Source organism: Penicillium daleae (assembly GCF_028827525.1).
Source record: "Penicillium daleae strain IBT 16125 chromosome Unknown utg000007l_segment0_segment0, whole genome shotgun sequence".
Lineage (NCBI taxonomy): Eukaryota > Fungi > Ascomycota > Eurotiomycetes > Eurotiales > Aspergillaceae > Penicillium > Penicillium daleae.
Window position 1 is genome coordinate 677274 of NW_026623155.1, and position 13975 is coordinate 691248.

General features: G+C 51.1%; 5 protein-coding genes across 5 annotated transcripts; 2 read left to right on the forward strand and 3 right to left on the reverse strand.

Moving 5' to 3' along the window:
* Positions 1 to 208: 208 nt before the first annotated feature.
* Positions 209 to 2149, reverse strand: N7458_007480 (aspartate kinase; the record flags this gene model as incomplete). The annotated part of the gene is made up of 4 exons (XM_056910862.1): positions 209 to 365; positions 502 to 1751; positions 1846 to 1926; positions 2028 to 2149. The coding sequence occupies 4 exons, from the start codon at positions 2147 to 2149 to the stop codon at positions 268 to 270; spliced, it is 1551 nt and encodes a 516-aa protein (XP_056763688.1). The 3' UTR covers positions 209 to 267.
* Positions 2150 to 3951: 1802 nt separating this feature from the next.
* Positions 3952 to 5651, forward strand: N7458_007481 (C78 family peptidase; the record flags this gene model as incomplete). Its single annotated transcript, XM_056910863.1, has 6 exons — positions 3952 to 4461; positions 4520 to 4987; positions 5041 to 5072; positions 5128 to 5285; positions 5342 to 5546; positions 5603 to 5651. The coding sequence occupies 6 exons, from the start codon at positions 3952 to 3954 to the stop codon at positions 5649 to 5651; spliced, it is 1422 nt and encodes a 473-aa protein (XP_056763689.1).
* A 301-nt stretch (positions 5652 to 5952) lies between these two features.
* N7458_007482 (nucleoside triphosphates FAP7) lies at positions 5953 to 6723 on the forward strand (the record flags this gene model as incomplete). The annotated part of the gene is made up of 3 exons (XM_056910864.1): positions 5953 to 6135; positions 6310 to 6458; positions 6522 to 6723. 3 exons carry the CDS (start codon positions 5953 to 5955, stop codon positions 6721 to 6723), a joined length of 534 nt encoding a protein of 177 aa, XP_056763690.1.
* A 906-nt stretch (positions 6724 to 7629) lies between these two features.
* N7458_007483 (non-canonical purine NTP pyrophosphatase) lies at positions 7630 to 8001 on the reverse strand (the record flags this gene model as incomplete). Its single annotated transcript, XM_056910865.1, has 1 exon — positions 7630 to 8001. One exon carries the CDS (start codon positions 7999 to 8001, stop codon positions 7630 to 7632), a length of 372 nt encoding a protein of 123 aa, XP_056763691.1.
* Positions 8002 to 8235: 234 nt separating this feature from the next.
* On the reverse strand, positions 8236 to 13385 carry N7458_007484 (type V myosin; the record flags this gene model as incomplete). Its single annotated transcript, XM_056910866.1, has 7 exons — positions 8236 to 8339; positions 8423 to 8637; positions 8704 to 8777; positions 8835 to 12690; positions 12768 to 12957; positions 13021 to 13153; positions 13251 to 13385. The coding sequence occupies 7 exons, from the start codon at positions 13383 to 13385 to the stop codon at positions 8236 to 8238; spliced, it is 4707 nt and encodes a 1568-aa protein (XP_056763692.1).
* Between the last annotated feature and the right edge of the window lie 590 nt (positions 13386 to 13975).

Sequence of the window (13975 nt, forward strand, 5' to 3'; positions counted from 1 at the left end):
AAAAACTCAGAAGTGTTGGACATGGCACATAAGAACGAATAACGCCGAGCCCATGCAGAATACAAAAATCACGACAAGAATAATGCTTAAGCGCCCCCGAGGCCCTCAATCAAGAGCGCGAAGGATGAAATGCACACCCACTTTTCTCTATCACAAAAGCATTCCATCAAAAAAAGAGGGCGAAACAGGAGAAAAGAGAGAAAAAGGAAAACAGGCCCAAGGGATATCTCAAACGACAATGCGGTTGCTCAACAACTCCTAGGAACTCTAATCCAAGAAGGTGAACATGCTGGTGTGGATGATGTTGAGAGCGCGGTCGGCGTCACGCTCTTCAATGACGCAGGAGATGTTGATTTCACTTGCACCTGCAGGAGGGGGGGGGGCAAAGACAGCCCATCAGTTAGCTTTCTTTCTTTCGTTCGAGAGTTGGGACTCGTATGTACGTGAGAAGGGGGAGGGAGGAGGGGGTTGGGAAGTTGGGATCGACAATGAATGTCTTACCTTGTGAAATCATCTCAATGTTCACATTGTTCTCCCCCAGGGTAGTGAACATACGCCCTGCGACACCGATCATATTCTTCATCTGCTTGCCGACCAAGCTGAGAATAGCCATTTCAGGGATGATGTCTACCGTTCCGTATCTGGTCAAGTCATTCAGAGCGCCCTTCAGATCGTCGTCGATCACTTGATACTCATCCCGCCCGTTGCCATTCAGCAAAGGCATTTCCGAGTGAAGGGCCATCGACACGTGAACCTCACTGGTCGAGATCAGATCAATGGACAGACGCCACTTGTCCAGCACAGAGAAAATGCCCGCAAAGAAGCCGTGTGACAATGACCGCTTGTTCGAGTGTACGTTGATCACCAGGATCTTGTGCTTGATGGTCACGGCAGTCGGCCGCTTCGGCTTTTGCATGAAGCTCGGGCTCCGGGTGCGGAAAAGGCGGGGATCGTGGCCGGGCGTCGTGCGCTCCAGCTCGGCGGTGGAATCGGGGAAAATGACAGTGCCGCGGTTCTTGGGATTCATCACGTTCTTGATGCGGATGGGAATCTTGGCACGGATCACCTGCTCCATAGTGAAGGGGTGAATCACCTCGGATCCATAGAAGGTCAATTCGGCTGCTTCGGCGGGGGTGATGGCAGGGAGGAGTCGGGCCGTAGGAACTTTGCGTGGATCCGCCGTGAAGATACCGTCCACTTCCTTCCACACCTGAAGTTCCTTGGCATGGGTTCCGACGGCGACGAGGGCGGCACAGAGATCGGTATAGCCACGGCCGACCTGATCCAGCAGACCACCGGGGATGGTACCGAAGTAACCAGTGATCACAGGCACTCGGTGCCCGCAACCCCCGACCAGCTTGCCCAGGGCCGCTGCCAGGGAGTTGTAGAAGTCCTGATCGAGGCCGTGGGCGCCGATGGGGAAATCAATCACATCGGCAAGATCAATGTACTGTGAGTCAACCCCACGATCTTGCAGGAATGCGGCCATGAGCCGGCAGCTGAGCTTCTCGCCGGCGCTTATCACCTTGTCCACGCAGCGAGCACTGATCTCCCCCAATGTCTGGGCGGCCTCGAGGACCTTCAGGACTCGTTCACATTCTGCATTAATATCGGCCACCACTTGATCCCTTAGCTCCACTGATTGGATCTGTTCCTGGGCCACTTGGGCATGCTCATGCCGTACAGCCTCGACGAAGGTCTTGTATTGTCGGGAGTTGGAGTTCTCTGCATCCCGGGCTGCCCGCAGTAACCTATATTCGGACGGTGTTAGAAGATGATGGGTGCATGCTATCAAATAGCATGATGTTCGAGAATTGAGAGCATATGCATGTCGAGATGACTCACCGGTTGGTAGTACCCTCTGCCTTTGTCGAACTACTTCTTGCGGAGCATACAACAGCAACTCTGTTGCCAATGAGGCTGGGTCTGTAGAATACCGTAATCCATCGTCAGTATATTTTTGGTTATTTTTGATGGATTGATTCGATCATTGGAAGGGAGAGCGGCGGGTGGAGAGGTCAACGTACTGGACCACTTGCTCAATGATGTTCAAAGCAAACTTGCCAACGCTGGTGCCGCCGAACTTTTGGACGACCCAATTGCTATGCACGGCACCGACAGCCGGACGGTCAGCTTCGAAGGAAGTCATGGCCAGAAATTCCAAGGAGAGTGAGATGGAAAATCACAACATGTAAAGAGAGGAATTGGGGAGAGGGGAAGGCGAAAGCGGAGGAGTGGGCCGGCTGCGGCGTTATTCTCTTTTTTTTTGCGGTGACTCAACTCTCCTCCGTCAGTCAGAGTCCATTGACTTTTTTTTTCTCGTCCCACATTCTGCCGGCGAGTCCAGGCACACACGCGATGTCGGAGGGACCCCCGCCAATGATTGACCGCCTACCCGGAACCACCCAATGACCGTGTCCAATGACAATCACGCCATCGCCTGCCCCGCGATAAGCAAGTACAAGAATACCTACCTATGCTCAATAAAAATGACGCACTGGTTGGCAGTCCAGTCCTACTGTACTACTACTATCCTCCTGGTTACACACGATAGAAAACCATCTAAACATTAATCTATGTTATGTATATAATTAAATATCTATCTAGTTAACTAGTTACCTAGTTATTCAGGGGTTTTGTTCCATGACTAAGCCCGGATTACTCATGGAAAATCTCTTTTCCTGTTGATCGCCACCCGGAAGAGTCCATTCCATTGCATTGGACATTTGCAGGACGATTGTAAATATTTAGCTTTTCTTGGCATGTGCCTCCTGCTGCAAACAACCTTATCCACGATACATTGTTATTATTACTGTCCACCTTTGTTACCACCATAGTCGACACCATTAATGTTCTGAGAATATTGAACACACTTTTGAGATTGGAGAAGGAATAAGAGCTCACAGCAATAGTCTCGGAATTTCCAAGAAAGGTGGAGATTCCTAAACAGTCCATGCGAAGATGCATAATATAATATTGTTGTAGCTGTATATTTTGCATTAGAGGGGTACCCAAGCCACATGTAACATCTATACTACCACTCCATTGATGTTTACATACGGCCACTGTAATGGTTAATATACATTATAGCTCTGCAGAAAATAAGTCAGCGTCAGCTGGAGCGATTTAGTCAACGCAGTCCAACGGCATATATATGGTAAAGAACAGCCCAGTCAGTGGTTCAGACTCAAGGCAGTCAAAGAATCTGAGAGGTGTAGCGATCTGGTATTTAGTTCCCCCAATTATGCATCGCTTTGCAATGCTGGCAGTAGCCCATTTCAATCGGATGGTCCGCCAGGCGGGCTTACTGGGAGAACTGTACATAATATAATGTCACTCGGGATAGCCCTATGCTCGCACTTCTTATTTATTATTTCTGAATAAGGGTGCCCTTTTGTCTTGGAGTCCACTGGTACCTTTTGGTAGAGGCTCCATTCGACTTCTCTTTGTGGTGATGGAATCCGAGTCGCGGATATATATATCTCCAGTTTCGTTATGGACTCTACATATGCGGTGCGACCGGCATGGTGGGCAATTGCCGAATTGAAATGTGTCGTAGAAAAGAGCCCATAACCTAGACTCATACAAAGGAACCTATAATTCAACCATACAAATGATGGGTAGCTGGTTAGCCATAGTATTCACCCCATATATTCAGGCACCAGGCGACTCAGCGGCGAGGCTATGTGGGTCTCATCCACAAACCACCACATTTCAGGGACCGCTCATCAAAATTCTGGAGAATTAAAGGTAAGCAGTGGCCATTTCTCCAGACATATTGTCCTGAATTACCTCGGGCTCCTCGTTGAGGTAATCAGCTGCGATTGCTTGGCACATCTGTTGCCCTGCAGGCTCCCGACGTGGTTTTAGCGTTCTGCTTCACTTCTAGTCCCGGCCGCCTAAACGACCATCCCGTTAAACTGCCAACGATAGAGGCGCAACACAGAAAACATGGACGGCTCCGATCTTCTAACATGCCCATTCTGTCCCTTTTCAGATGCGGATGCCAGCTTCCTGGAGATGCACATCGAGCACTGTCACCCAGAGAACGGTGCCCCGCAAAGTCTCACGCCCGATTTTCATGAGTGGGAGAACAGGCGGTCTCCGTCGCCGTTGCCGACAGATGAGGACTCTACAGAGAAATATGTTGATTGCCCACGTGGGTGTGGTGAGACAGTGACAGTGGCTGAGCTGTCGACGCATTTGGATCTTCATCTGGCGGAGGGCATGGCATTCGATGAGATTGGGGCAGACTCGCCTCAATACAACGCAGACGCCTCCAGTCCTGATGATTATGACTTGCCTCTAGACCAGGAAGACAAGCTTGATCTACAAGGAGCCCTCCAAGGTGGCAAAAGGGGCGCAGATCGCGACTTTGCACGCAGGAATAATAATGCCAAACCAGCCCGAGCAAAGAGTCCACCGCGGACTCGGGGACAGGATGGTGCAATGCGGCTTGGGGTATGTTGAGCTACCATTTACCGAGTCTACCCAAGGGATGTACTAACTCCATGATCAGCGTGCGGAACTGGGTCCTCATGCCAATGAGAAAAAGATGCCCTCGTGGCTGAAGCACATGCTGGAAAAAGGTGGCCGAACCTCAAAGCAGACCCAGATCACATCAGACGGGAATCTAGCAAGGCACACCACAGTGGAAAACGAGACTGACCACCTCATCCCGGTTATTGCGAAACTATGCGAGCAAGACAAGACTGTGCAAAGAGCTTTTCTCTGCAACCCCAAGGTTCGCCATATCTGCAAGCTTTCCCGAGAAGGTGGATTCTGTGGGTATCGAAATATTCAGATGCTTGTGTCATATATTACGAAGACGCAAAATACGGGTTATACACACTTTCCCCATGGTGTACCGTCGATTCTGGATCTCCAGGATTTAATCGAACAGGCTTGGGATATGGGATTTAACAGCTCGGGCAGGACCGAGACAGGAGGTATCAAAGGGACAAGGAAATTTATTGGAACTCCCGAGGTCAGTCATCACTCGTTCATGAAGAATGCTTGCCTCATACTAATATATGACAGGCACAAGCTCTGTTCCAGAGTCTCGGAATCCCGTAAGTGCATATTTGCAATACTCGGCCCAAGATCTACGAAACTAACTCGGCACAGATGCGATGCCAGTAGTCTGACTGCGAGCGAAGGCATGCTAGCTTACGATAAACTCTACATGGAGGTAGCGAGTTACTTCCGCTCGGCATGCTCGCTAGACGACGAGAAAACAAAGGTCTTCAAGACCGACCTTCCTCCCATCTATTTCCAACATCAAGGTACGTCCGCTTCCCCGACCGGAGAGCCCTACAACACTCATCTCTAATCGGAACAGGCCACTCAATGACCATTGTGGGATTTGAGATCCGCGACGACAGCAGCGCGAACCTACTGGTGTTTGATCCCATGTTCAAGACAGCACCAGCGATGCACCGCCTGATTGGCACGTCCGCGAAGTGCGACAATCCAATTCGCCTACTCAAGGCCTATCGGAGGGGCACTAAGTATTTGCAAAAGTACAAGCTTTTTGAGCTTCTCAAGTGAGTAGAGTGATTATGCGCTTGTCGAATGATACACTAATTGCTGTTTGGCGCAGATTAATTCCAGTGCTGGGAACCGCCTCGCCCGATACGACCTCGACATGATGGTACGATGCATTGCATTACATCCTTTTCAAAAATATAAGCCTGAGCATGATAACAGTACATTTAAATTCATTTGGCCATTTCGTCTTCCTCTTAATGACCATATATACATAATGATTTTAATGTACTCCTTTCTATCTTGTTGTATAGCTACCCGATAAGAGATAAGCGGAACCAACATTAATCCGAGATAATTTCCATCCGGGGAAGAAGCGCTTTTGTCTCAATCGCTAAACCCCCACCAGCAGCTCTTCCAGTCTCGATTCGCCTTTTTCCAAGGATCCAAATCACCTCACAAAGCATGCGCACCTCCCCGAATGTGATCATCACCGGCACCCCCGGCGTCGGTAAGACCGTACACTGCGAACAACTCGCCCAAGATACCGGACTCAAGCACCTGTCCGTCAATCAGATCGCCAAGGAACGTGATTGCTTCGAGGAGTACGATGAGGAGCGGAAGAGTTGGGTTGTCGATGAGGATAAGGTATGTCGGTTGTTCTGCTTTCTTTGGAGACGTGCGATGTGTATTTTGCTGCGATGCGCTGGGCTCGTCTTTTCCCCTCACATTTTTTTTTCTCTTCTTTGGTGGGGTTGCGCGGGGTGGTACTTGTTGCTGTCGCATTGTCGCGTCGTGTACTAATTGGGTTCTCTCGTCTAGTTGCTCGATGCTATTGAGGATGAAGTGCTACAGGGTGGATATCTGATCGATTGGCATGCTTGCGACCTCTTCCCCAAGTCCTGGATCGACCTTGTCGTGGTTATTCGATGCCCGGAGACTTCTATCCTGTATGACCGGTTAAGCTCGAGGTAAATACTACCCTTCATGCAAACAAACTAAGCGTGGTTCTAACACAGAATGCGCTGTTCTAGAGGATACCACGAAGATAAGCTACAAGAGAATCTCGACGCCGAGATCTTCGGCGTTTTGATGGAAGAAGCCCGTGAAGCCTATGACGAAGAGATCGTCGTGGAACTCAACAGCGAAAAGGATGGCGACGTCGATAGCAACTGTGTCCGGATCGCGCAGTGGGTCGAGAACTGGAAGAAACAACATGCCGAGGATGCAGAATGAACGCGTGGAAGCATACGATTGGGAAGATCTTTCTCTTTATTCTATGTCTGTGAAGGGCCTCGTTTAAATCTTTGAGTCGGTTGCGAGGACTCGCTCTATATATATACCCATACCCAGCGCCCCTTACTGCTGGCCTTCTGCCAACCACTGCTGGAACTTGACCAACGCCTTGTACCGGTGAGAAATCCGGTTCTGGAACGAGACGGGGCCAAGGGGCGTTAGTGATTTGATTTCTTGGATCTTTCTGCATGCCCGTGCCGGTACTGGTACTGGTATAATCATAGAGGGCTGAAAAAGCGCTTACCTTTGCCTCCTTATCCATTTCTGCGTATGTCTTGCCTTCATACTCGAAGATTGGGTCCCAGCCTGGAAGACTGCGTCAGTACAAGTACGACGAATACACTTGTAGCCTAGTTGCTCTGGCTATGTCTCCAGAATTGATAGAAACGTACCGAAGTGCGTTGGGCCTCGCGGCCGCACAATAGTTCCCTGTGATATCTCATTAGATTCAAGGCCCCCAGATCAGAATCCCAATACGATAGTAGAACTCACCGCAGTCCGCCCCTGGAAGATGAGAGGCTCCTCACCAGGCCCCCGACAAAAAGCAAAAGTGCACACTGCCTCTGCACCTCGGTCATCGAATCCATCAAGCATCTTGTTCAGACCCTCATGGCCGAGGGATTCCATGAAAGATTTGCTAGACCGTCGTCAGTCTAACTCAGAATTTGCAGGGAAATTCAATCCCGCCATGAGCGCTTTCATACATGTATGGTCCAGGCAGACCCTTGAGCGCGTGGAATTCCAGAGCGGTGTCCTCCATCAGAGCTGGGCCATTGATCTTGAGATTGACTGTTAGTTGGTGATCTTTTCATGAAAACACTGGCGGAGTCATTCAATATTATAATATTAGCTTACCGCTTCCGCAGCACGGCGTGCCTTCTCCTTGGCGATCTCTTCAATGGTGCCCTGGATTTCGGGGACATCCACGGCCTGGTTGTCAACCTCGATGACGCTGCCGAGAATGGCGCGCACCTCGATGAGCTTGTTCTTGTTGCCTGTGATGAAGTTGATCTTTGTCAAGGTCATGATGGCGGGTTGTGGACGGCTTAGTTGTTGGAGGGGTGAAGTGGTGGTTGTGGTTGTGGAATAGAAGACTTTCCTTGCGGTGGTGCTCCACCGATCAACCAACTCCGAACAAACTTCCCCCACGGCGAGCGACACCGCTCCACGCCAAGTCGAAGCAATTAACTCAACTATGACTAGAGCACCATATATCATGAAGTGGTAGGGTATATAAGATCTATTCTGATGCAACATCTGCAACTTAGATGGAAAGAAAAAAAAAGGCTCTTTTCTTTAGTCTTTAGACAACAAACAATGCATCACTGTATTTCAAAACCGGGCATCTGCCCGGGCATCAAATCAAGGTCGTGGGTGAAAAATCTCACACTGATCGTAATCCGTAGCTCACAGAACATATGAAGGAGAACATGTCTAATATACACACACAACCTACTCCTCCAACACCCCGTTATCTATCCCAAGCTTATCCTGCTGGGCAATCGCTTGCGCAGATACAATCTCAGCCAATCGTTTCAGTCGTGGCGTTTGGAGCCCTAGAAAAGCCATGGTTAGTACATGCAAGCAAAAAAAAGGGGAACAGGACGCAATAGTATGCGTATTTTATCGCATCACTTACAAGATGGGGTATAGGTCTCCAAAGCCGTGATCACACGGGGCTCGGCGATCTCGTAGGGGCCACTGTCCTCCATGTCCACGGGGCTCAGAAGAAGCACGTCGCTCTTCTCAGTGACACGCGAGGCAACGGCCTTCATGATCTCGCCATTGATGGGTTGCTCGTAGTCGGCCACCAGGTACTGGTTCAGGAGCTTCTGGATTTGGTTCGGGGAGAGCCTTGGAAGAGAAATAGATCAGTATACTACCAACGACGTCATGAGAGTGATTGGGGATTTGGCTTACATCCAGCAGATATCTTGAATGATCTCGATATCATTCAAGGTGGCCTTCTTCAGTTGAAGAAGCTTGGTCGCTTGCTATTGAAATGTTAGCCTGTACCCCTACAGTCGAGCTGAAAAATCAACGGCGCATACCATTAAGTGCTCCAACTGCAGCGTTCCTTCGGGCATATCATGGCTCTTGCACCATTCCTCAATCCGAGTAATGTTGTAGTTGATCTGAAGACCACGCTTCCACGATAGGAAGTTTCGCCGCATGAGAAGATCGTTGAATGCGGTGACACCCACCAGCTTCAGAAGCTCGGTGACGGTCTGCGTGATGATGGTGTCCTCAATGTAAAACGCCTTCATGGCCCGGTACACCCCATTCAGAAGGCTCAGCAGGTTGTCCATGCTGTAAGCCGGGTTGTTGTTCGAGGGAAGCAATTTGCCGAGGAAGCGGTTTGTTTCGCTGGTGACGAACCCAGGCAGAGACTGGGACTCGATAATCGCGGGCACAATCATCTTATACAGCTTCTTCTTCAACACCTTCATCCATGTGTGGTAGATGTTGAACTCCAAGCTCTCCAGGTCATGCTTCACAATCTCCAGCAGGCGGTCATACTCGTAGTTGTCCGTCTTTTGCGCCTCGTACCAATCCTCAGCCAAGAAAACAAACGATAACATCTCGTGGACGTTAGAAAGCCAGAAGGCTCCGGGGTTGATCGCATCCTCGCCATCGTGCTGCATCACCTCCTGCTGGATAGACTGCATCACATTGGCCAAGAAACGCTCGGACTCCTTGACAAATCCATTGTTCCACATCTCCGAAGTGACCAGGTTGATCAAGTACGCAGGGAAGAGAACCTCCTTCTCGGTTGGAGGAGGAGTCGAGCTTGGCAGAGGAATCTTCAAGTTACGGATCAGACCCATCGCGACCTCATCGTTCAGTTCATCCTCTTCAGCAAGCAAGTGCTCGAGTTCCGCTTCCACTGAGTCCAGACCAGGAGAAATGGCAGCAGTAGACCTGGTAGCGGTAGGTCCGGGAATCGCCATAGAAACAGGGCGTGGGTTGTATGCACCGCTGAATCGATCCGTCCCAACTCTCTCTGCACCCGCACTGCGCCGTTGTGGCTTGGGCTTCTTGGTCGCAACGAGGTTGATCAGACCGCTGGCAGGTGTAGGTACAGCAGCGCCATTCTGCATGTCGCCATTAACGCCGTTGACAGGCATCGATCGCTTGGCAACTTCCAGCTCCTCCTCAAGCTCCCCAACCCGTTGCCGAAGAGTAGCTTTCTCGGCCTCGGCCTCGGCATTAAGAACCTTGAGACGCTCCAATTCCTCGGTCTGGCTGCGGAGTGTGTCACGGGTGACCCGCTCCTCCTCCTGCATGCGCTTAATGGTAGCTTGGTTATCGGACTGGGTTTGATGCATCTTGCTCAACTCTTCCTCAACGGCTTCCAATCGAGCTGCAGTGATACCGGCCTGGTTGGCCTCTGCCTGGAGCTCCTTTGCACGTGCCTCAAGCGCGTTATGCCGGGCACGCCATGACTTCAGTTGAGTTTCGTAGTTGTCCAGTTGCGAGGCCAAGGACTTGTTCTCAAGCTTCAATGTCTGCAAGATCTGAGTGAGCTCCACGACCTTGTTCTCCAGCTTGTAGGAAATTTGCTTGAGATCGCGGGCCTCTTCACGCAGCGTCTTGTAAGCCTTTCGAGCTTGCTTTCCTCTCCACAAGTTCTGAACAATGATAACCTTCTGACGGTATTGACGCCAGGCTCGCAATTGGCGCCACGAACGGAAAGCACGCTGAATGACCTTGGCTGCGTTGCCATTGATCGAGTCCATGATGTTGCGACGGCAGAGGAAACCCTTCATAACAGACTGGAACAGAATAACATTGTTCCGAATCTCGGTGTAGCGTTTCCTCTCCTTGGAACCACGCCAGACTCTCTGGATCGTGGTTGCGGCCTTATTCCGGCGGATCTCCTGGGCGCGCTGGCGAGCCAGGAATCCTCGGATGAACGCCTGAGTGGTGAGAATAGACTCACGAGCCTCCAGATAGCGGCGTCTGTAGTACTTGCAGCGCAGGTTCTTCTGGATCATAATGGCACACTCGTTCAAGCGCGAGGTCCGCAGGTTCTCCAGGAAGGCAAGCATACCAGCCCGGAAGAATATCTTCGTCAAACCAAGCTGATACTTGTCCTGCTTCTGGTGGTTCGCATCGCCGAGAGCCTTGCGCAAAATAGCATGGCACATGTCTCGGATCTCAGACGTCCACTGCGAAGAATGGCAAAGCATGTAGTAGCGAATGGCAAACTCCTCGTATGTCCAACGGGTGGGGTAACCAGCCGTACTGATTCGGACAGTCTCCAACACACCACAGGCTCGCAACTGGCTCAGAACCATGGGGCCCTCGAATTTCCAAGCCTCCTTGGCTTCGTTGGGCTTGATACACCGAATGTAGTGCACATCCGTAGAATTGATGGTGTTCATCAGCTCGATCAGCGAGGACTTGAAGATTCCACCCAGCGTGGGCTTGCGGTTGACAGCGACACCGATACGGCGCCCGGGCGCCGCGGCCACGGCCTTGGACGAAACCGCAGCCGAGTCTTTCTCGCGGACGGCGGCGGCGGTTTCCAGAATCTCCTTGATGAAGCTGTTGGACGAGTTACGAAGCACCTCCATGTGCTCGTCAGGAACGGTGTCTCGGTTCTTCTCGATGAAGCCATCCGACTCGTAGGTGACATCAATGGCATAGTGGCAAACGGTGAAAGCGGACTTGCCGAAGCGAGGCTTCTTGTAGAACTTTTGCTTATCGGCTGCGAAGTGGTGGTGAAGCTTGGTGACAAATTGCTCATCGGATCCCATGGGAAGTCTAGACTCTTCATCCAGAAGGGACAAGATTCCAAGCTTGGCCTCAATCAGATCAATGCAAGGCTGGTTGTCGGAGAAATCGATGAATGTCCAATCAATCTCCTCTCGCACATATTCCTCTTGCTCGAGCTTGAACACGTGCTGGTTGAATTCCTGCTGCAACTTCTCGTTCGCGTAGTTGATGCAGAACTGTTCGAAGGAATTCTTGGCAAAGTGCTCGAAACCGTAGATATCCAAAACACCAATGAAGGTCTTGACTCGTTCAATAACCTCATCCTTAGCCAACCCGCGGTTAATCGTGTCCACTAGCCAGTCAAAGAGGCTGGAGTAGATGAATTTAGCAACCGAATCCCGAACCACAACGGCCTGCTGTTGGGTGAGATTGGAGGTGATCTTCTCGCCACGAGTGATCAGCTGCTTCTTAACAATCCACTTGGCAAACTCATTGGCGTCGATCCCGAGCATTTCGCATACACGCACGAGGGACGGCTCTGATGGTGAAAGAGAGGAGTCTGTACGAGTGGCCGTGATCTTCACATTACCCAGGTGCAGTAGCGCTGCCAGGATACGGAAGATTTCGGTCTGGTGCGATGCCGACACACCGATGGTAGCCAGGGATTTCCTCGTCGCATCAAACTCATCCTTATCATCCACGCCGTCGATGATTGGCGTGCCACCCTGGTTGAGATATTCAAACTCTTCAATAGGCAACAGACCAAGATCCTGTCTCTCTTCGTCGGTGGCACCCGCCACGAGCTGGTAGAAGATATGGTAATTCCGCTCCTTGAGTGGCTGGAAGACAAGTCTGGATCGCTCAAGCAGGTATGTCCGAATCTTTGCGCCAATAATGTTCGTCCGCTCGTCAAACATGATCTCGATGTACTTTCCGAATCGGGAGGAGTTATCGTTTCGAGTCGTTTTGGCGTTACCGAAGGCTTCCATGACCGGGTTGGTCGCCAGAATCTGCTCTTCGGTCTCGGTGGTGGCAACTGCGCGACTCGTGCTGTATTTCCCGGGCTGATCGGCGGACTCGCGAGTCGCAAAGTAGCGCATGATGTACTTGGCGCTCACGGTCTTACCAGCACCCGATTCACCGGAGACCACGATCGTCTGGTTCTTTTCATCGCGAAGCATGTCACTGTATTCCAAAGAAATACCATGTCAGCAAGCAGATCCGGGTCAAAAACCCCATCAAACAGAACAGGCGGTTCTTACGCAAAGGCCTCCTCGGCGATGGCGAACAAGTGAGGCGCCTGGGAAGCGCGCTGCTTCCCGGCATAAATCTGCACCATCTGCGGGACATAGAGCGAGTCGACTCGTGCGAATGGATTGGTCGCAATCAGGACGATACCACTGTACGTATATATCTCTTTCTGCGCATAGCGGAGCTTGATGGCCTGGAGGACTGCACAAAGCTGTCAGTTGAAGCCACGGGAGCAACACATGTTTTTCCTTGGGTGGAACCCACCAGCAGGCTCATTGAGGTGGGACAGATTCGTCAAATCCTCGCTCGCTTCCAGCATAGCCGGGTTCATCAGTGGTGGGAGGTTGGAGTTGTTGTCGACCTGCAGCTCAGCTTGGGTGGTCTCGACAGTTTTGGTCTGTTTTTATTCTCGCCAAGTCAGCATTTCCCCATTACTCTGAAATTATCGACAAAGCTCCTTCCAGCTGTCACTGATATGAAGACCGGTAACGCACCTCGCCATTCTCCAACTCAAACACCAACTGAACCTTATCACCATCCACCAGTTTCTCTTTCACCTCAGATGCGACCCATCCCTCCGTCGGGTCGGGCTGCCAGGCCCGTGTGCCGACCTCGTAGATGTGCGCCATGATGAGATCTGATCAAGCAAGTGGGCTTGATTTGATCGCACAGGGGAGGAGGTCGATGTGGGTAGGGGGATTCCGGAAGAATGTCGGTGTTGGCGAGGCGGGTATCCAAATAGGGATGGGGAAATAAAAGGGCAAATCAATCACGAATGAGCGGTCGGAAGACAGAGAGTCTCACGGCAACCCCTCATCCACTCATGATCCGAAAGAAAGGAAAGAGAAAGGAAAAGGAGTCTCTAAAAGCGAGGGTTGTTCAGAGTCTAGGAGGGCAGGTGAGAAAGAAAAGCGCGATCGAGGTCCAGAGTAACTAACAGCTGGCCCATTTAGCGAGAGACAGCCAGAGCCCCTGAAGGGAGCTTTCGGGACTAACTTGGGGGTGCCGCGCCACACCCCCACAGTTGTCAGTCACCGCCCTCCGTTCTGTGCGGGTTGGGGTCCCAGCACGGTGGGAACGATGATGATTGATGAGAGATTTGTGCAGAGAGAGGCCCTTACTATGGGGACAATGACTATGGAAGGAATTACAAATAGGCTCACAGTACAGGCCAGGCCACCGATGTAACTGTGGCTGAATTGGTGGTTCTATATCATAT